Source organism: Zeugodacus cucurbitae, chromosome 2 (genome assembly GCF_028554725.1).
Source record: "Zeugodacus cucurbitae isolate PBARC_wt_2022May chromosome 2, idZeuCucr1.2, whole genome shotgun sequence".
Lineage (NCBI taxonomy): Eukaryota > Metazoa > Arthropoda > Insecta > Diptera > Tephritidae > Zeugodacus > Zeugodacus cucurbitae.
This window is the reverse complement of record NC_071667.1, coordinates 25529483-25553365: the sequence shown is the minus strand read 5'-3', so window position 1 is coordinate 25553365 and position 23883 is coordinate 25529483. Positions and strand designations below refer to the sequence as shown.

General features: G+C 32.8%; 1 protein-coding gene across 15 annotated transcripts in view; it reads left to right on the top strand.

Annotated features, from left to right (window-relative positions):
- The window catches only part of LOC105213141 (TLD domain-containing protein 2), a 154902-nt gene that overhangs the window by 58174 nt on the left and 72845 nt on the right, over nt 1-23883 (top strand). For 9 of the 15 annotated variants that reach the window (XM_054225432.1, XM_011185714.3, XM_054225431.1 and 6 more), the window contains 2 exons: nt 9683-9754; nt 23602-23705. In XM_054225432.1, coding sequence (XP_054081407.1) covers nt 9683-9754; nt 23602-23705 — 176 coding nt within the window. Of the gene's footprint in view, nt 1-4003; nt 4160-9682; nt 9755-23601; nt 23706-23883 lie in introns of those variants that run through there. The other 6 variants (XM_011185724.3, XM_011185719.3, XM_011185722.3 and 3 more) reach the window with 5 other exon arrangements.

The following is a 23883-nucleotide window of genomic DNA, read 5'->3' as shown; positions in this document are numbered from 1 at the left end:
GATGTTAGCAAATAGACAGATAAGCAATAACAACTGCCGAAGCAAGTGAACCGTTGCGCCAAACGCCACAACGCTGCCAGTAGCACAGCCGCGCAACATTACGCGCCGCGCCGCCTTCAGTGGCACTAAACCACACGCCGCGTAGCTACTGTGCGAAAAAAAGCTACGGGCAAACATGAAATTGAATGACTGCGCGTCAATTGATTGAATTAAGTGCGTGTGTAAGTTGTATATATGTGTGTGTACCGCTGGTTGCGGTATTGCGCTGATGCACAGATGTGCCATCCTATCACCGCTTACTGTCGCCAATTTGCACAAACACTTAACGGGTGCAAATGTGACGCGCTTCTCATAGACGCGCTAGGTGGAGGGGCAGCCAACGCGCCTTCGCTAGGCATTTATATGTTCACGCGTTAAATGCAGAGAGATGCGGCGCGCTCACTGGGCGTTAATAGATGATCGAGGTGGAGTAGGAGGCGACAGGTGGAGGCGTTGATTAAAGCTAGTAGCTTCATTAGATGCGCACCTGCTCAAATTGTAGTCAACGCACAGCATGATCGATTGCGCAAGTGTGGTCGCGCACGTAGCGCCAAGCGCTTGCGAATTATGAGCTGTATTATGCAGCTTTCCGTATGGTAATTCCATTGGCAATGTTGCGCGCCTCTTCATCACCCGTTCAACCTGTGATTAACTCATCTTTGCGCTAGCGCGCTCGCCGTAATATAGCCAGCGCGCGCGCTTCCCGCGTTGTTGGTGTCATAAAGCTTGTCGCATTGTTAATTAATTTATGATTGGTGTTACTCTGATGCTGCTGTTTTGTTTTTATTAAAGTGGTGCTTTTATTGGTGTGTGTGAGGTAGAAGAATGTACTGTGTACTACATATATATATTCAGATATTGTATTTTTTTCGATTTTCTTCGCCTAATTTTGTCACTTTTTTTGTGATTCTGTTTCTGGTGATTTTTTTTCCAGAACTAAAGTATATACATACATACTTATATATATATAATAGTCTGAATCTAAGTACGTGTGTTATCAAAGTATGAATTATTCTAATTGTAGATACGTTCATACTTTAAATATCATTAGAATCGTAAAAGACATTGCCGGAATCGTAAATATATATATACTTATATGTATACTTGTTTTTTGCTTAGTTGCCGCCATAAATTTGGGAAATTTGTACTCACCGTATTTTATGACTTTCGTTAGTCAAACGATTGCTTTCGAACAAAGCCTTTTTATTACTATTGCGCTTCAAGAAATAGGAATTATTTCAAGAGGTTTTGAAATGTGTCCATTTTTTTTCAAATACCCACATCTATTTGCTTCTTTCTCATAATCTAATCACCATCGCCAAACAAAATAATCGAAGATTATTGATGGTTTTGTTTATAAGTTGGGAAGTATTTTTTAAACCGTAAAAGTCACTATAGTTCAATGTTCAAGTGTGGGAACATTGTGACTAAGCGTATTTACTACTGCTTATAATTCCCTGGTTTCAAAAATCTTATTTTAACAGTGGCGACAGTCTGAGATTATAAACACAAATCTATAACAAACAGAGTTTATAGCTCTCGTATAGTTTTTTTTTCCTGTCAGAGCTTTTTAAGTAAGGGAAATTAAATGAATTCAGAGCAGATAGGAGAGGTTCAACGTATCAAATTCGAAAAAAAATTCTCAGATTCGTGGGTATTATACTGGAAGAGAGAGTAGAAAACGAAATTCAGGAACTAAAGTCCTAAATTGTGACAGAATTTCTATATATTCATTCCGAACTTAGAAACAAAAGTGTTATAAAAGGTGTTCCTCAAGCTCAATAGCTGAAATCCTTATTACAGATGCTCAAAAATCAAAAATAATTATGAAAAAATCATAGAAAATAAATTTAAATAAACTTTTATGACTATCTATAAGTATACTGTTCTCTAAATTGCTATAATACAAAGTATCAAAAGCTAAACTGATATGTTAAAAAGTATTTCACAAGTTCAATAACAACACTACAATAATTAAGTTATTTAAGGCTTCACATAAACATTTAAATTGCCACTTAGCAACAAAGCTTAAAGTATTGCGTCGATAGAAGGTGTTCCACAAGTTCAGTAGCCCGAATAGTCGCTTTAAATTGACAAGCCTCTAATAACAAACAATAAATTAAGTTATTTACGACTTCAATTTATTATTCAGAGATTTATTAGTAGCATATGATTTTTAATATAGCCAAATTAACGCATTGGCGACAACGTCACAAAATCATTTCGAAAGCATCATGTGAAATTTTCAACTACCACAAAAGCGTAGCTTTATTTATTTATTTAAAAAATTAGCGTTGCACACTTACTTCACAACAAACACACAAATACATTTAAAATATAAGCACAAATAATCGGTTGAATACACAAATATGAATAATGTAGGAAAAAACTCCCGCCATTTCATAGCTAAATTAAGCGATCTGACAGGTTGTCATGCAATTGCTATTGCTCTGCAATTATACAAACAATAAAATGCGGTGGTTTTTAGAAGGAAAAAATGCATTTTTTAGCAAATATGTGCGCAATCTGTGTTTACTGTTAGTTATTTACGCTGAATTGAGTACGTGCCACCAGCGGTGAATGAAGATATTAACCAGTTAATATTTTCTACACATATTTATGTTTTCGAATTGAGACTCACAGCTGTCACAATAGCTTTTCACAAAGCAAAATTTTTATTGAACGACGCAAAATAGACATTCTGTGCTTGAAGATATTTTGAACTTATTTTTGATTAAATTGTTGCAAATTTTTACTGATGATGATCTAATAACCTGCACTAATTAGGTCCTTAAAGAAAAAATATTAAAATTTATATTTTAATTTCTTTTTAATTTAATATTTTTGTAGTAGTGTCTAAAGTCCGGAGTATATACACATACATACCTGCAATATATTATCAAAATTCCTACGCTGTTTTTTTACATTTCGCCCATTCAAATCTGTTGAGTTCAAGAATTTCATTAAAAGTGTCTTTAGCAAAAGTTATCTCGAGAAGTCATGCTGTCAAGCCCAAGGCTACTGATAACACAGCCACCGTATGCCATTATCGCTATGAGAATTTGCCACTGACTACATGTCTACAAACGGACTTGTATAGTATTTAAGTACTACAGCTTCCTAACGTTACTTGGCACATGATCGGTGAAGGTAACGTTAGCATAGTTCGGTTTTATTTACTTTGTGCTCGTGATGGTGTCAGCCGACATGCACAGTTTGAAGATAAGCATTTACGCAAAATATAGTTAACGCGTTCTCACACATCGCAAGGGAAAGAGTTTTATAAATTTTCGAAAGTTAGGGATTGTCATACAGTCTCTAATAACATACCAGTATGGCGCCGAAGAATTAATTGCTAAATTATAAACCTAATACGACGTACTTTCAGCAAGCAAATTAGAGCGATATTTATTAGATTTTTTTACTTTTGCTGCTAATATTGTCAAACAGGTGATAGATCCAGTATTATATTACAATAGGAATTATTCTTTTTCTGTGTCATTGCCCCACCATATCTAAGCAAAAGAGATTAAATGACAGCAAAAGTGTCATGCTTGCACCGAATAGAACAAAAAAAAAAACAATAATTTGCGCATTTGATATACATATAACTTTTGACATAACATAGCATATTTGATTTCGTTTGCGACGCAAAATCGCATTTATCGCATCCGCTTGCGCGCAGCTGTCAGCGCGGCAAAGAGTGCGGCAGGCACACACGACAGTTGTCGCAAGACGGATCGCTGTGTTCTAATAAAACTGCAATGATTGAAATGTTTATACAGCGAAAGTAAGAGCTCACAAATATAATGAGATTTCTTTTTTCTGCTTTTTTCGGCGGCTTTAAACATTTCTGACTTAATTAATCATCTCTTTGTTTGTTTATTGACTTATCAATTGCTTTTGTTTTGTGTCATTTGTCGTCAACTGAAGCGAAAACAATTTGCAGCGACAAAGGAAAGTGAAAATTAATATGTAAACATTAAGTGCAAACAATAATTGCAATCGAAAGTATTAAAAATTTTATTGATTTGTTATAAATAGTACAACAAATACACATTTTATATATGCTGCAACAACAAACAATGCAACATTTTCTGACGGCAACACAATCTTACTGGTAAGCATGTGATTATTGGATTACAGGTTAATAAATAAAACGCTTTTATGGGGGTTATTAATGTAGATTTATTATTTACCGTACAAGGTTTGATTTGCTCAAAGTTGTAACATTTAACAAATAAACTGAAAGATAATAAATCAAAAATTTTGTTTAATCAAATTTTGATGTAAATGTTTTTAGGTTTTGCAAAGTATTAAAAATCATTGTTTTTGCATAGCTAGAAGGTGAAAGCTCAATATACTCTTTCAATGACAACTTAATTGACAGGTCTGAAATTCATAAGAAAAAACCAAGAGGTTTGAAAACGACTTTTAAAAATAAAAGTTGAACAAATAGAGATCTTGGGACATAGAATGAAATATATGTATATATATTAGGTTGTCATACACCTTCCGCTCTTTTTGCTCTTTATTCAATGCTTTATAAAAAGTGTTACAGTGATCGGATTTAGTTCAAATGTGCGCCGTGTCATTCGATAATCTGTTTCCATCTATATACGGCAACTTCATAATACCCCCTTGCAGAAGCCCCCTTCCTTATTTGCGGAGAACTCGGACAGCTACATACTTTTCACAAGCCTCGTTTGAGTTCAACTTTACACCACCAAGGGCGTTCGCCATGGACGGGAACAGTTGGTAATCACTTGCTGCTATGTCCGGGCTATATGGTGGATGCGATAAAACCGCCCATCAGAGATGCCGTAGCTTCTGAGGAGACATCAACGAAGTGTGTGGTCTAGCGTTGTCCTGGTGGAACACTACACCCTTCCTGTTGGCCAATTCTGGTCGATCGCCTGCTTGGCCACCGTTTTCGCTTGATATTGTCGTGAGAACTATTTTTCGTCGTCAGTCACCATCCGCTTCAAAAATGGGTCGAGTTCGTACCGTTTCAGCAGCATATCGCAAACGTTGATTCGGTCCAGAAGGTTTTTTTGCGTCAAATCATACGGCACCCAAACATCAAGCTTTTTTGTATATCCAGCCTTCTGCAGATGGTTTAAAATGATTTTGTGACTAACTCCCATCTCCTGGGCGATGTCACGAGATGCCGGTCTAACCCGATGTTTTCCATGATTTGATCGGTATTCGTTGTCACAGGTCTTCCGCCGGGTGGCTTATCCATGTTGAAACAATTCCTCCGCAGTTCGAAGTGATAGAGTCTCATATCCCCAAAACACCATAAATCTCACGGAACTTTTCTCTTGCGGATTTGCCTTGACCGAAGGAAAACTTTAAAATAGCGCGAATTTCGGCGTTAGTGAACTCCATGTTTACACGTCTATAACTGTTGAACGCAATATCCAAACTAATCATGCATAGCCGCGTTTTGTAGGCCTTCCCGTTGTCAAGACCTTTCAAAGATGTATAGTATTGCCAGATACGAGGTCTGTAGCGCTTTATACATAGCCGCGAAAATCAAAAGAAGAAGAAGAAAAGAAGGAAATTGACACGTGTAAACAGAACTTTATTACGAATTGGCACGTTTTTCACTTCTAAAAAAATATATGTATATTTGATGGAAAAATTATTTTCATATTTTAGTACGAAGATTATGGCGGATATTTTAAAATAATGAAACGTTTTAAAAATCCATTATTTCGTAAAGAATTTTTATTTGTTGTTAAAGGTAATAGAATTCTACAAAACTAAGTACTTGTAAATTCTACAGAAATCTTGAAGTTTAAATTGTGATTCATAAACAATTTTCGTACCCATAAATTAATTTGTTGTTTACACCCAAGTCCATTTTAAATGATCAAAACAGCTTAATTAGCATTCTAAACCAAGCCACGGAAATCTCTGTAATAATGGCTGTGGAAAAACTATGAATTTGTTTACAAACTTTTGCGACCCTGTGCAAGTTGCCCTAACAAAGACCGGTAGTGTGCAATACAACAACAAAAGCAAATACAACAACAAAAGCAAATACAACAACTACGAAAACTACAATGAATAAAATATAAAAATGTGATAAAAGCTACATTTCCTTTCTTTGCTTATTGTTTACGAAAAATCACTGCTCACTTGCCGGCTTACGTATTCGTACCGTACTCAGGTACTTAAGTACGTAAAAAAACTACTTTTAATAAATTAACGGTGATTTGTATGCGATGCGTGTGCCACTTCAAAGGTCAATTCCATTTAGAGAGTAAAGAGTTTCCTTATACGAGTAGACGTACACTCACACATTTCTTAGCTCCATAATTTAATGTTGAAAAAAAAGAAAAAATATTGTAAACAAAAAATGCCGCAAAGGCAGTCATACATATAGGCAAAGGTTTGAGTGAGCGTGCACGCACTTACTCGTTTAGTACGAAAATACAAAAACAAAAACATTCAAATTAGGGTCAGCACAGATTCGGTCAGACAGCGTGTGCTTGATTCGTGAATGAGCGCGTGAGCAAGTGCAAAGTACGCGCATTACTTTGTAGAGAAAATAGTAGACGCGCACAACAACAACAATAACGGCAGCTACATAAGCAGCGGCGGCGGTTGTTAAAGGCGCGAAAACGACGTGCATACATATTTATGCACAAATAGGTATGTTTGATTGCTCAAATCAGCGTCTCACTCGTACTTGTAGCACATGTGCACTACGTCAAGTAAGCACGTCTGCTGAGCGCGGTAGACAAGCACCGAGCCAGCGTTCAGGTACCTACTATATGGCAAGTAATGAGAATAAGTGTCACAACCGCATCGATTATGTGTCAGCGTTGCAATCATTATTGTTGATGCATAAAACAACAACAACAACAGCAAAATTTATATATTTACATCGTGTTATAATAATAATAGAGCAAGGAAGAGTGTAAAAGAGAATTATAACAAATTTTATTCTCGAGATCTTTAGAATATATATAAATTCAATTCAGTGTTGGCAACTACATTGCCTGAGCAAATACATAGATCTCATGCATATTGAGATATTGGGCCTAATCATTGGATCCGTTTTGATCGATAAATGGTTCGATTCGATCGAAAAATTTTATGTCGAAATCATTGAAACCGTATCGAAGATAAAATTTACGATCACATTGAACTCACTTACCGACTCGAAAAAATACATTTTGTGGCTAATAGATGTCGCTAATTACGAAGTCATTGAATCCGCAAAATCGAAAATTTTGCTCGAAATGTATTCGTTGATGAGTGAGTTGGGGAAATTTAAAAGAAGTAAACCATTTGGAACTATTTTTGTAAACAATTACTGATGACGGCCTAAGTTATATTTTAAATGGGTATTTTAGAGACAAGAGACAGAAACAGGCTAACAGAAATAAATTAAAGATGTGTAAAATCGATATAAACTTGCCCCATCGATTAGCGAAAGAATTTTCCTAAAGACCCTCAGGCGAATTAAATATTTTTTGGAAGAAAAAATCGAAATCGAACTCGCTGCGGATTCAATGATTAGGCCCATTATTTTAGAATTGTATATTGCAGTCTCTTAACTCGAAGTTCCCATAATTAGATTGCTTTTAACCTTTTCCACTAACTCCATTAATGCCAGTTGCTTGTTCGCTTCACCACTTTCTAAATATAAAATCAAGGACATTCATGTATAAATTTAATCAATTGAAGCCAACTACAGAGTTTAGTCTTTAAACAATTGTTTTTTTCCACAAACTTATTTACCGCGCTGTACAACAATCTTGTGACGTTAATTGAAGAGTAAATAACAAGTCCATGTTTAAAAAAAAAAAATCAGTTTAATTTTAAGCCACACGCTCGAAATATCAATATTTTTGCAAAAAATTTATTTTTGTTTTCACTGATATTTTTTTTTACCAATTTCTGGTGGACACAAAACTCACGATTGCCTTCACTTGAATCGGTACGTCAATTAGCACTGCATAAATTACACATATTCAACGTCATTGGCTTGACTGAATTATGTAATTAACAACCAACATTTACCATGCAATTAGCTGGTAAATAGTAAAATCTATCTTATCAATAAATTATAATACGATTTTGAAATTCACTGCATAAAGCAAGAAATGCATAAAAAACATATTTAATTTTCACCATAGACTGTCAAAAGTTAAGTCAATGCAATGGGCTGTGTGAAGTGCTTAATTAAATGAAGAAATAATGATTGAGTTCACTTCAAAACTTTTTTTTTTGGTATCACCGAAGCTTAAAGTGAAAAAATATATAACAGATATATTGATTACTCAATATTCTGCAAATTATCTTAGTTTATGCTCTACACATTATTTTTTCTTCTTTAATTGTCATATGACTACCGTGTTAATTGATTATAAAATCGCATTCAATTAATTTCGAAAATATGAATTATGGTTTATAGCCCCAATAAAGTGAAGAATACCAATTAATTTAAGACTTACATAAGCACATATTTTAATAATTTACACTTACTCTTACTATACATTTAACTCACTTTCGCCGACCCACGCAAATTATCGTTTATTAAAGTGTTAATTGAGCATTTAATAGCAGTTTGTTTACCGTATTATTAAACGTGTAAAACTATGTATATATGTCAGTCGTAAAATTGAAAGTGTTAAAAATAAATTAAACTTACACTTTGCTCTTAGTGGGCTATATTTAGTATAGATATATAGTATGATAGTCCAATTCACACTTATTGACTTCATATTCAACACTATTACCAATTAACACTAATATTGAGGTTAAAGTCAATGCAATCTATTTTGTTGTACTTTCTTCAATAATTATACAAATAGCAGTTATCTTTAACAAATATTAAAATAGGCGATAAAAAAATAAATAACTGTATTTTGCATTTGAAATCACTGTAAGCTTTTAGAGCCAAACTCATTATTAGTGAACCTTTTAGAGAAGTGCATTAAAAGCACGGAAATTACCTATAATTTTTTTTAAATGCAAATTGCACCCCCCTATCCTTAATTCCACATTTCACGGCTTTCAACACACACGGCATGTGAACACATCCTCACCTAAAAAATCCATTAAATTTATGCATTTCTTCTGACCATGGAATTTAATAATCGATGAAATGTCAAAGTTTCACAGGTTCCGCCGTCCATTACTCACCCTAGCCTTACCACTGCCTCATAGTCCAGGCACAAATTGTTTGAAAAAAAATGCAAAAAGCGCGCTGCCCTGAGGGCGCCATTTGTGCAGTAACTAGGTAAATAGCACACACAAAAGCCACAAAACGCTTTCATGTACCGTTATTACATTTAACGGCGTTTATTGTGGCGCAAGAGGGTATGCAACTCTGGGGTTTACAGTTATTATTTTTCATGCGTAGGAGGGGAGAGCGCAAGCAGTTTAAATTCACAAAGCGCAGAGAGCTTTTTTTTTGCAATTTACTGTAAGTTTAAGCAAATTAAATTTTTATATTTAAAAATTTGAGCGTTAGAAAAACAATTTTAATATTATTTTTAATATCTTTTAACACTTTATTTTGGTACATTTTATCATTTTAATTTTTTTTCTTTAATTTTATTTTATGTTCGATTTGCTCGTTGGTACTTAACCGCAACAAAAACAAATAACACTTGCACAGGTCACGTAGGGCTAGTCAAGATGTATCGCTTATGTCACGCAGTGTTGACAATTTAGCCGTGCCAGTGCGTCGGTAAGTACACAAATTAATCCTTTAACCACACCTTACTAAATATATAATACTACTTACATTCATATACCAATAAACAAACTTATGAATGCACATTCTAACCTATAAATTAAACATATTTATTATTTAGTTTATTGTTTATGCTTTTTTATCGAAGTTAATGTTGCAATGTTGCGCATGAGTTAATATACATTACATAGTATGTATTATTTTTTTATTGCATGCTTATATGAATAACGCAATAGTACTATGTATATTTGTTGCATGCACCTTGAAAATGTTTGCATTTTGCTGCAATCAATGTGGAAATAACTAAATTTGATGTTGAAACTGATAAATGATAAACTGTTTACTTAAATAGCGGAAAATATTTGAAATATCTTTAATCGACTTAAGTAGTCTTATACAATCCTCACATTTTTAACAAAGTCAAAGTATTGTTCTAACTAAAGGCTACATTCTCGATTTACGACAAAATATTAATAAACTATGTGAACAAACCCCTACTATAATTCACAATCAAGTCGATTTAAGCTACTTTTACATATTGACACAGATATATCTACAAAATGATAACCTTATTTATTTAATATACATATATTTATATTAATATCTTTTTGAACATTTTTTCAACATAATTACTACAATTTTTAAAATATATACATATATAATATTTAAAAAACAAGTATATTTATAATTTTATCAATTATTATTTGTTTTGAAAAAAAAAATTATAAAAAAAATATTTAAAAAGTAATAAAATTAATATATTTATGAAGAAAAAATAATATTAAATACCTATATTTTTAAAAACATTATATACATACATTTTCTATTTTATATACACCTAAATCTTTTCAGGTATTTAAAAAATTACACATATATTTATAAACTAAGCATTTTAAAAAAATATTTTTTCAGCTACTTTTAATGTGGAAATAGTCAAAAAAAAAAAAAATAACAGAGAGAAAATGAATATACATAAACCATCTCAAACCATGGCTACCCTTGCAATTGATTTTCTAAGGTCTTACGAAAAATATGATCTCCAACCCGTATTTATTTCGTCCAAATTTCCAAACTAATTTAAGAACACACCTCTTTATTGCAATGCCAAATAAAATCAATTGTAAATATAAGACAGCTGGAGTTTTTTTCTTCTAGTACGGTTATTTGAATTCGCAACCGATCTCTACAAATAGCAAATAGAAAAGTGGAGAAAATTTTAGACATCTACTAATTTACTACTTACAGTGTCATTAGTGTCGACCTACTATGAGACATGAGAGTATATGTTTCAAGGTTTTCATGAAACCAATTTGCAACGAACAATTCCTTATTAATTTAAAAAAGGTATAATTAATTGCCAGTAACAAGCTGTTATAGAACACGTTATGTAATTATTTGGAGTTGTCAGACATCATCTTCTCTGAACCTTAAACTACTTGGGAGTAGGCTTACAGAACACAAAGTAGAAGTATTATTCATGTAGGAAAATCGAATCTTGTAAAACATAAATATCGTTTAAGAGAGATTTCTTTTTCAGTCTCTTATGAAAGATCTTTTCTATAAATTTGATTATACCAATGTTTCATAAAAAAGAAATGAACACAGCAGGTTTAGTTATTGCTAGAATGAATCATATTCTAGTCAACATTATCTGAGTTTTCTAAAGTTTTAATTGACACGTAAGTTAGACATACTAATCGAACCTCAACTCATTAAAAGATTTGAGTCCTTTTACTGTTATATTAGACTCTATATGATTAATATGAATTTTGATTAATTAATTGTTTGAGTAACCTACTTCAAAGCTCTAGCTTTAAACAATCTTGCAAATATTTGTTAACAAGTGTTATTTAGTCTAATTAGACACTTTAAAACAGGAGTACTAATGCGTACACTTGAAAATAAAATGTATTAGAGACATTTACTGGCTTTATCTGAAGCAATTAATATTAAACATAACGGCACGAAACATATGCTCATTTTGGCAGTTTGACTTTGTGATAAGACACTTGAAGTGAGCGTGGCAAAAAAGAAATAAATAAATCTCAAGCACCCACACCGAAATTAAATGAAATGAAAAGTGGCCGATTTTTATCTATGAGTACTCGCCCATGACATATCAGCCAGTATCCAAGTGTCTTGAAGTGTATCAGCTGTTTTTATTTTCTACTCAAGTGTCAGCGACGCTGTCAATGCGCCGCAGCGTTGATAAATTGGAACGCCAGCCACATTATTTGCGATATTACTTTATTGACTTTGATTATCTCATTGCCACTGGTTTTTATTTCTTCTATTTATTGTTTTTATATTTTTTTCAACACTTTTACTTATTATTTGTTGCGTTATCGATAGTTTCGAGTGCTCAACACAGCGCCTATCAAATGTATGAGTACGCGCATTCGCTTAAGCTCGAGTGCACAGTGTGTGGCAACTCCGCAGGTAAACACAGTGGCACAATGAGTGTTAAGTAAACGAGCCACCTCCATAAACACTCTTGCGGCTGGCAATGAAACGTGGAAGTAATGAAATTAAATAAAATCCGGCGATTATATTACAGGAAGGTCGACTCTGTGACAGCTTTGGAGAGTGTTTTTTGTTATTTTATTTTTTTGTGTTATTATTTATGGGCAGCACTTAAGAGTTTACATGTCTGCATACATATAAATATGTATATATAATGTACTCCAGCTGCGTGGAAATAGTAAAGTCACACTTTCAGTGTTGAAGTTGAGTGGAGAAGTGTTTGCGAACGCTCGGTCATTGACACCCACTTCAGCGGATTAGCAATGTAAACATAGGTGGCTAGTGCATACAAGTATGTAAGTGTTTCTGCACTTGCAAATAATGGAGATAATTTTTATGCTTCATACGGGTATACATATCCTACATTAGTGCGTAGTGTTTTAAGCAAAGAAAGGCCATCATTGATATTTGTTTTAACGTGTACAATTTTAGTCCAGTTGGTTTATATTTTATTATCACAATTTCTTAATCAAAAAAGCGTCTACTTCTTAACATAAATTCGAATTTTTTGCTGTCGGAATTTCTTTGATTTTTTTAATTCAAAATAGCAATCAAACTAATTTCACAGAATTGCAAATAGTTAATTGATTTCGAATTCGCTTCATTATGTTGATGCAGGAGATAAGCTTGTAACAGCCATATATTCATTATATTATAATAAAAGAAAAACAAATTTGCTCCCTTTTTATCGAAGTTATCTCAAGATTAGGAAGGTTACCGTTTGGTATCATAAGGAACTTTATGTTTCAACATATTCTCCCTTTTCCTCTAAGCTTCAGCTTTAATTCTTCGAAATCTAAATACTTTTAGATTTGTCTCGACTTAAATCTTAGTAAAATACCCAGTTGATTGCCTATAACTTCGATATAGAGTTTTATTGTAAATACCGTCCCAAACGATTACGACGTATTTCCATTTTTTCTTTATGTAGCTGCTGTCTGCGTTCCAGAAAATCGAGGTAGTTGTTTGATAGGTCTTTCTGTAATTTTTCCAGTCTTTCGATAACTCAAACGCTATCTTCATTCGATTATGTTTCCTCGATTGTTTGTATTGACTAAGTGCTTTCGCCTTGAAAATAAAAAAATAATAATCTCAAATTAAGAACTTTGGTCTTTTACCAGATGCAAATAAATCATAAATATATTTGTATAACGTAAAATCCGTCTTACTGGATTTCTTTAAAAATTATCTTCTGTATAAAATAAGAAATATAACTACTTATACTTACAATATTTTACAATTCCCTTAATATGAATTGTATACAAAGCACAAACAATGAGTAAACATGAAGTACTTAATACGTGTAACGGTAATCAGTAAATTGTTTTGTGGTCTGTAATATTCGAGCCCCCTAATCAGCTTCTAATTAAAGCGTAAACACGGCGCTACTCTATAAAATGTTTATTGGTTAAAGTTTTCCATACAATTCGTGTAGTCTCTTTTGTAGAGAGAACTATACTAGGTATTCCCATTTTAAATTAATATAAACAGTTTCTTATTTTTTACTTTCAGAATTACGTATTATACTATATAATCTTCACAGATCTATCCATTATATTTTTCATTAGCATAAATAAAATATATCGATGTATTTATCGAAATATAGATATGTAGTCTCGTATATATTTTCGATCTTTAGTTCGGTTCTTCAAGTAGAGGTGACTGCTCAGGATCAAATGTTTCATCATACAAGTATTTAACAGGTTTGTGGTGATGCGCTTCCTCAGTTAAACTCATATTTAAGATTTTTTGGTAGTTAGGAAGGGTCTTCAAGACTTCATTCAGACTCATCTCTAGCTATTTTTGATTTTTATTCGAAAATTATTAGTCCATATAACGGTCTATAAGCTGAATTGCTTAGAGGTTAATCCATTTTAAAGTATTATATTTTGGAAAGAATTCGGTGGGTTTATCTTTCAACTAAAATCGCTTTATTGATGTAGCTTAGCTTGAGTTCAAATCACATCTTCAACAGCTGTAAACTTACAAATTATTTTTGAACAAATATTGATTGATAAAATTGTTTAGAATCGGTAGATGTTGTCATTTAAGGATTAGTTCAACTCTAGTTTTAAGTCGGCTTCTAAAACCAATACTTTCCTAACTACTTAGATTTCAGTTAAGTTAAGTTAAGTTTCAAGTTATAAACTAATATTTGTTTGCTGTCTAACTTAAAGCTCCATCGCTTGAATTTCATAGATTTTCATTCATTCACTTACAAACTGTAACGATTGGAACGCCAATCACTTCCGTGCGATTTTAATTAATTTTAATGAAATGCATATTTTTTTCACTGTCAGTAGCAGCAATTGGTTGGTTGCGTAACAGCTGGGTGCTCTACTCATAGTAAACATAACCAACATAACAGCGCTCATATAAAATATTGTATGTTGACTGCTCTTAGTTGAGAATTGATGAATGATTGAACAGCGGTATGAACATGCCAAAGAACACAGAAATTCATGTAGTTTAATATTTTATTAGAAAACACATGCGAACATTATAGCGAAACCGATAACTTTTTGACGTCGCTAGTAATTACATATGTACATATCAATATATGTAAGTGTGTGTGTGCTACAATGTATTTCCTCTCAATCTACGCAGCTGCACGTGTTTGAGATCGATTTTTTTATAAAAACTCTTTATAGTACTACGCGTGTGCGCGCAATTGCGGAAATTAATTTTGTCAATCAAATATATTCGGAAATGTTGGAAGTATTGAAAGCATCTGTCAGCGGTAAAAAGGCAAAATGGAGGCTTTAACCACACAGTATGTGTACATACATACATAACTAAAATATAAGTAGATATAAAGATATATACCTTCATATATGTAGTCATTCAAGGCTCTTATGAATAGATATGTATGAAGACAAGCAGCAGTTTATTTCATGTAATCAAATAGATATGTAGGCGCTTATGTCGTCTTTTAAACGTCATCAACTTGTGCGAGCTGCTGCAAAGCATTGACAAGCCACCCACTGTTTGTTCAGAGATTGCTCATAGATTGTCTAAATGACGTTAGATTACGTATACGCCGTGTGGTTGGCATATGAATATACCAGTTGTTGTCAGGTTGATTGAGTGACAATTTTTTACGTTTATTATTAGAAATAAATATTTTGATATTTTATAATAGTTGACCTAGTTAAATATGCATTTTGTATCAGTTGCGTAGTAAGGCAGTCTCATTTACTACCAACAAAAAGTTAATCCTGTTCATCCGGTTTATTATTTAAGCCAGGTTTCAGTTCAGTTTTCTCTTTGAATGTCGGATTTTAACTTTCATATGTCTAGTTTTTAAAAACCATTGTTTTTCATATTTTTAATACGCAGTTTCTGCGATTATAGTATACTATACTTTAGTGCTTAGTAATTCACCATTCGTTTTAGTCATCTCCTACCAATACTGTACGACAACCAAAATCTTACGTTCACCTACAGCATATGTCATGTCTTGTCAGACTAGACTTTTTGGTCTATGAAATGTAATATAAGTTAAAGCAGTGTTATATTCAGCACATCGCTGCTGGTTATGTCAATTCTCTGGTCAAAAAGTGTTTAAATGAAAGCAACAACAAATTGAAGTTGTTTAATTTAACAAAAAAGAGTATCCAACCTTTATTAGAGTGTTTTACTTTTTCACATCTATTTCAGTATACCAGTTGACTTGAGTTATACCAGTTTATATCAGTTGATTTGGGTTATACCAGTTTATACCAGTTGTTTATTCGACTTGCCATTCGCTAATCTTCGACGAATTGAAGAATTGTGTTATTGAATTATAGTAATAAAATTATTAAAAATATCAGGTCCTCATAAAGAACACCTTAAAAATATGCCACAAACATTTAATATTATAATGACAAATGTATCCCACATTTTCCACACTGTATTTGGCTAAGCGACGTTCTTGCCAAGTACGCAGTATAAATACATATGTACATACATATTTCTATGTTTGCTTGCTATATGCCAAACTCGACATAGCTAATAAAATCCGCCTACGTAGGCAAAAATGTCTATCTTACCGCTGCCCCGCACTGCGTACACATCGCCTCTCCGATATTGTCAATGTGCGCAGGCATATATATTTTGAATGTAAGTAAAGATGTATACCTACCCTGTAGGAAAAAAAAATTAAAATACATTTTTTTTTAATTTTATTTTTTTTTTTTGTATATAAAGAAAATAATCAGTAATTGTTTTTAAATAAAAAAACTCTGACGTTTTGTTAATATAGTGCCTAACAGTGTGTCGTAAAGCTGTGTCTACCTATTCAGTGTTCGACACAGAGCCGACAGCTAGCGTCGATTTCCAACAGGCTTGACTAAATATGTACTAAGGCATTGCAGCGTCAAGCAAAATTGATATTTTTGTTGCTTTTATAAAAATATTGAAATTCTAAAATTTTGCTGCACAATGACTTCTGTCACTGCAGAGTCGACGCACGTCGCACACACCTCCAACAACAACAATATTTGTGCGCCTCACCTCGAATGCGGTGCATATTTTATATACATGCATATCTATTTATAAATATATATATATATATATATATATATAAAGCAGTATATATATATATATATATTGAGAAAAACAAACAACAGAACAACAATAAAATAAAAATATAATAATAAATCGCAAAAGACACCAATTTAGCCAGCGACGCGTTTGTGTTGGCGTTCTCTGCCTTTTTTCTATGTAAAGAAAACAATTTTGCAATCGCCTTTTGTTTTGCTCCGATTTCTGCGCGTCGCTCTAAACAAACATATAGACGCATAGTTTTAAATGCAAAAAAATATTTTAATTTAACAAATTGAAAGATTGAGCACACTTTATATAAATAAAAATTCGCTTTTATTTATTTTTCGCATTTTTATTGTTATTGTTACTGTTTCTGTTAGTGTTATTGTATTCTGCTTCTACGTTCCTTTGTGTTATATTTGTTGCTCGCTTTCATTTTTTTGCTTTTAATTTTTTGTTCTCTTATAAATAAATTCAAGTTTACAAAAATAATGAATGAATGCAAGGAAAAGGCTGTGCGCATTTCAAGTTTTTGCAATTTTTTTCGCGTTTCTTTGTTTTTGTAATAATTGACTGTCAGTTTTATGCGCGCTTGTTTATAAATACTCTTGATACATTTTTATACATTTGTATTTGTTTTTGTAACAAACCGCACTGATAAATTGAGTTCGGCTTCATTGCAATGTGTTGATTTAGGGGAAGTCAGCACGTTATTACATAATTGAGGAATACAGTAGCGTTTTTTTGGTGACAAGCAGTAAGCGGGTTACAAATAAAAAAAATTAAAAATTAAAATTTTTAAAAAAGAATTTAACATGTTAAAGAGTAATGAAACATTTCTTTATCTTTTTAATGGAAGTAAAGAATTTACTTTCGTGCTTAGATCTATTTGTAGAATAGTTTCCATGTAAATCCAACAGCAAATTAAAAAAAATGCTTTGAAAATTTTAACGATGACTATAAATATGTCGCCAGAATCTTTTCGATATGTTTTTAATAATGTTTACTGAAAACAAATAACAAAAAATAATTTAAAAAACCTTTCACATATAGTAGCAACACGAACAAACAATTAGTATAAACTGGTATAAATAAAATTATAAATAAGGGCAAATAGTTCCAAAAATATATTGTATATATGTTACAGAATGATTCATAACAGAAGCACATACGCCAAGTTAATAATGAGAAAAGTACCTCAAATACCTCACCAATAGTAAATATTAATGTTGTTGTTGTTGTTGTTGTAGCGGTTACCCAAATCTGCTTGAACCGGTAAGCCTAGATTAATTGTCATCGAAGTCATTTTCCATTATCCAGGAAACGAGCTGTTTCGACAGTCTACAATATCCAGAACAAAGTGGCGCGAGGTTCGCTCTAGTTTCGCGACGCAACTCGAGCTCTGTGTCTACGATGGGTGATGTTTTATCTCCAAGTACGCCATTCACGGGGAGGAAGTCGATGAAAGTGTTAATGACTTGTCTGTGAATGGCGTTCAGTGCTTCTCGAAAGTTTATCGCAGCCGAAGTCCGGTCGGTATAGTCCCGCAGATCGTCGACATACATATATCAGGAAGGTACTCTTATTGGCTCTGGGAGGCGGCTCGGCTTCCAGTAGGTGACTGCAGGGATGATTTTCACGAAAGCTGTTTAGAGAGCATTTCGTTATGCTCCTTCACAGATAGCATACGGGCATCATTATGTCGGTAATCGAGCGGAGTCATCAAGAGGCAACCTGTGACTATCCGGAGAGCGGTATTTTGACAAGTCTAATGCATCCCCAGATGCGTCCTACTGCACCCAAGCGGCCATTTATATCAATAATTGTGGTTTATTTTAAAAATAAAAGCTGATTTTGTATTTCCGTCTGCAGAGAACTTTATGTTACTTCGATCTATAATTTGGTCATGTTAGTCAATTAGCAAGTTAAATATATGTTTGTAAATGTAAAAAACAAAAATTTTTAATAGACCTAATTGAGTGGCTATCTGAAATACCTACAAGAATAATTTAGAATATAAAACGATATTACCCAGTTGATATTTAAAAACACGCCTAAATTAAATTAGGCATTCTTAATTAATTTTTGTAAGCCGTAAATTTTTTTGGTTTTTGTAGTGAAATATTGAAATTGAAAGACGATCTAACGAACTAATTCAATACGAAACTCAACTGTTTTTATAGCCATTCTTCTATATTTAAAATATTCTAACCCAATTTAGCTTATCTTATTTTTTTTTGGCAGCTTTTTTTTCTACCGAAGAGATTACACAGAGTTGCATAACTAATTTGTCTTAAAATGATCGGTAATTATGTGTTAATTGACAATTAATAATCTGCGCTTTTATACATTTGATTCCACTTAAGAATTATCTTGCTAGAATTTGCTTAGCTGCTTAGTAAAAGGTCTATAAGAAACTAGGCTTCTAATTCATTGATATATGATTTCATTAAGAGCGATAAATTGGAAGGCAATTAAGCACTAATTGTCCAAAAATTAAAAAAAAATATATAGTATTCAGTTGCTATAAATGATTCTCATTGAGAACATCATATTTCTTAAAATTTTCCAACAAAAGTGCGGCAGAAAGCCGCTGTATATTCTTGATAAATGTTGTTGTTGTTAAAAAATGATTGTTGTAACGCATTTTTTTGCCAAGGAAAACATTTTAAGGACAAGGCTGCGGCATGAAAAAGCGCAACGCAATAAAACTCATAAGCGTATGCAGTAGATTATAAATATAAACATATAACAACAACAATAACAATGCAACTAACTACTAAATGACAGGTAAATAGAGCGACTAACGAGAATGACAGCAAAAAAAGCAAGAAAAAAACAGTTCGCACACATTTGCGCTTTGTGAAATGCGTTAACACGCCGTTATACGACTAATGTGTACATACATATGTATGTATGAAGTCGCAAAATATACGGATTAACTAACAGGCTAGATTGGTTAGCATGAAAAAAATATATATATAAATACATATATATATATATATGCATACTATGTACGAGTAACACATGATTAAGTCTAAATAAAGGGTGTCGCAATTAAAACTCGTATATCCCTTTACTCCTATTTTTAATAATTTCGGGAAAAATTCGATTCACCAAAATGTAAAGAGTGGCGAATCGAACAAGAACTGGTTATAAATAACATAAACTAGTATAATAAGGTAGTGATAGAATAACTTTCAGATTGACCTTAAGGAGATTTACCACTATGGCGTAACTTTGTTGTTTCATTCATAACAGAGCAGTAAAAACACAACGAGTAGATAAGTGACGACTGGAAATGACTCTATTTATAGTCTTACTATATATTATAGTTTCGCGTAATTATTATATTATTGCGGGTTTCGAGCGTCATCCAATGGTTATCAAAATAGAGGTTCTCTCAGCTATCACTTCTTCATTCGATTGATGAATGTTTTGATTGTAGTTCTTTCCAGATTTCTTAAGATCACTTTCTACTCCATGAAATCTAATATATAAAATTCTCGTGTCACGGTGTACGTTATTGAACTCTTCTGAAACCACTCGACCGATTTTCATGAGTCTTAGCGTGCATATCGGCTAGGGTGGAGAATCGGACAACATCTATTTTTCATCCGAAGAAAATTAAAAATTTTCTAAAATCGGGAAGTTATTGGTTGTTGAAGTTGAAACCAATCTGGCTAAAGTTCACGTCTAACCGAACATTTTACACTCTCACAATTTATTGATGTAATTTTATTAAGATAACACACAATATGACCTATATATTCGGCATAAAGTCCCATAGAAAATCATAACATATAGTATATAAGGGCTGATGTGATTCCAGAACCAATTTCACTCATTTTCACCACCAAGGTTAACGGGAATAGGGGTAACTTGGCACCTGTTAGTAGGCAAACAAACGGCACATTCGGCCTTGAAATTACTTATAAATTGCAAACGAACGAAACACCAGTCGGCAAAATCGCCAAAAATAGCGCTATAACGAAGATTTTCCAAATATTCAAGAAGTCGCTGGAGGTAATGCACAGGACTTTAAAAGATCTTGATTGTCGATAAACGTTTTTGGTGGAGCCAGAATTCTGTTAACAGGTGATTTACGCCAGACTCTTCCAATTATTCCTGGATCAACTGTTACTGACGGGCTAATCGCATGCCTAAAGTCATTTAATTTGTGGCGACACATAAAGTATCGCCAATTAACAACTAACATATGAGTATTTTTGCAACAATATCAAATTGCAACAGATTTCTGTAACTTCATTGACTCGAAAGAGAAGTTTTGCTGACATGAAACCTCAATATGATAACCATAAATGACTGATTGAATGACCTATATTGGTGGTAAAAAAAAAACAATGATATCGATGATCTTAATGCGACAATTTAGAATTTCGGTCCAGGAGAGTTGACACAGCTACAAACCAGGATGACGTAGTCAATTATCCCAAACTATTTAAAATTGTCTGTACTATCACCACTCACTCTGCAATTAAAATTAATAACATGTCCAATATGCTTTATTCTAAGCAAAAACTATTTCAAACACCACTTGATACACCCGTTAGCGACAAGCAAAACATCCTGTTACATCAAATAACAAAGTAAAAAAACCATCAAAACTAAGTGAGAAATAAAATATGTCAATGATTGAAATTTAAGGTTAAAAGATTAGACTAAAGATTATGAGCAATAAGCAATTACTGGCCGCAACCGTTAAGTCGAAAGTGCGCTGAGAAAAAACAAAAAACCAAGTCAAATGCATAAATTACTAAAACTATAAATAGTAATAAAATAAATGCCAGCACACATTCCGAAATAGAAATAAAGATTTTAAATGGAAAAACTGAAATCCCATAAAATATCCCACATCGCAACCGCGCGACATTCACGACAAATTCTATTCGTACAGATCACAGCTTTGTTTAAATTAAACGTTGACGTGTTTGTGCGCACGCGCGCATTAACAAAACAAATCAATTAAAAAACGATTAAAATTGTGCATCTTTTATGAGATTTTTATCGCTTTGAGGCTGACACTTGGCTAACGCTACTGTCACTGCGCACGGGATCTCCTCCATACTCTCTACCTCTCTTCTTCCGCCGGACGCTCATCACCTGATTTACGTTTTCTAAACGCTATTGGCAAAAAAAATAAATAAAGTATACATACAGAGAGAAATATTTGCACTTCAAGTGGAGAAAGCCTAAATTTGAATAGAAGAGAAGTGCAGAAGAAACTAACCTCACAGTTGTTGTTGTAACAATCTTCATTTTTAAAATATTAGCTATTTTATGCGGTTTAAGAAAATACCGTTACCCGAGATATCAAGATGAACTCGAAATAAGGTGATGTGAAATGGTGAAAATTGAGATAATGTACATGTGGGTATGGTGTTCATCTGTTTTTGGTGGATATTCGAGGTTATAAACCTCTTGAGCTCGAGTACCATATTTATCAAAAAGTTTTCCATCACTTATATCACATTTCTAATATACCCAGTAGTCTTTCAAAGCTTAAAGCTCGAATGTAAAAGTGTCTTGTATACATTTCAAATAAAAATTTGAACCAGGTCGACTTAGATATAATAAATTCTCTTTGGAAAAACTTACTTTTGATGTAACAATTTACAAAGAATCGATCGAGCTTTCTTTAAGCTTAATTTTCGAATGTAAAGCTGTACATTTAAAATAAAATTCTGGAGCAGGACGACTTAAGACTTACATCCAAATTAGAAGAGCTTCTTCATTAAAACACGCATTTAATTATTAAAGGCGAGAAGCTTATCGAGACAAAAGCTTAAAAGTTTAAAAAAAGCTCATACTTGTGAAAACTGGAAAGCTTCTAGGAAATAATTGCTAAGCTTCGTTATCTCCTTTAAAAGTTTCTGACCTTAAAAAGCTTATAAAGTAATCCAGCTGACTTTCAAAGCTTAAAGCTCTAATGAAAAGCTTCTTCTTTATGCATTTAAAGTGATATTTTGAGCCAAATAAATATCTACTAATAATATAAAGACATACATGTATATATTCTTATTACTAACTCAAGTCCATTATAAGCTCTTATGAAACATATTGCACTCATGTCAAACAAAAACAAAACAAAAGACAATCATTGCGCCACAGCAATAAATCGATCAAATTGGAGCAGTCAATGCAGCAAGTGATAAGAAAACCAAAAATTTATACACAATAACTCATATTTCTATATACATACGTATAGGTTTGTATGTATATATCACATGTATAAGCAAAATGCATTCAGTATCTCGACAATAGCACTTTTGGCTATTTCCACACAAAAGTAAGATGTCTCATAAATATTTCCACTAAGACGCTAAAACACACTATCGCACACATACACATACACACATATGTAGGTGCGGGTAATATTTTTTGTAGATACCCCAATTTTATATTAAAATTAAAATATTTTTTATACCGCTGTCTAAAAATGTGAAGAGTTAAACTCAACAAAGTAACAATAACAATAAATATTTACTAGAATGCCGGTAGCACATGACTACCCAGGCGACCAGTCATGCCACAAGCACATACACACATACGACATATATGTATAAATATTTATAGTGTAGAGTATATTATCTAACATGTCCGCCGACTCATCATACTTTTAACTATATTTAGACACAAACATTCTTGCTTCCGAAATCAACATTATCACCGTTATGTTTAATTTGTTATTTTTGTTTTTTATATTTTTTATATTTTTTATGAAGCTTGTGACTTATGTGTTGTTGTTTTTTGTCACTCTTTTACAGGAGTAAATCACGTAGCGTTGATCACGGCCTTGCTGCGCCATTCGATTTGGACTCACTACGCTCGAAGGTGGAAGGACGCTTTGAAAGCGTAGATCGTTTGACAAGTAAGTACTCCAATGAATGCATTTTTACGTATATTTTACATATGTTAGATATGTTAGTATTATCAAATTAAAGGGAAAGAAATTGCTCTTCTCTTCTGAAGATATCCATTCTCAAGAATCATCATTACCTTCGAAATATTATAATTTGGTTTAAATTTTAAAAGGTGAACTTGAATAT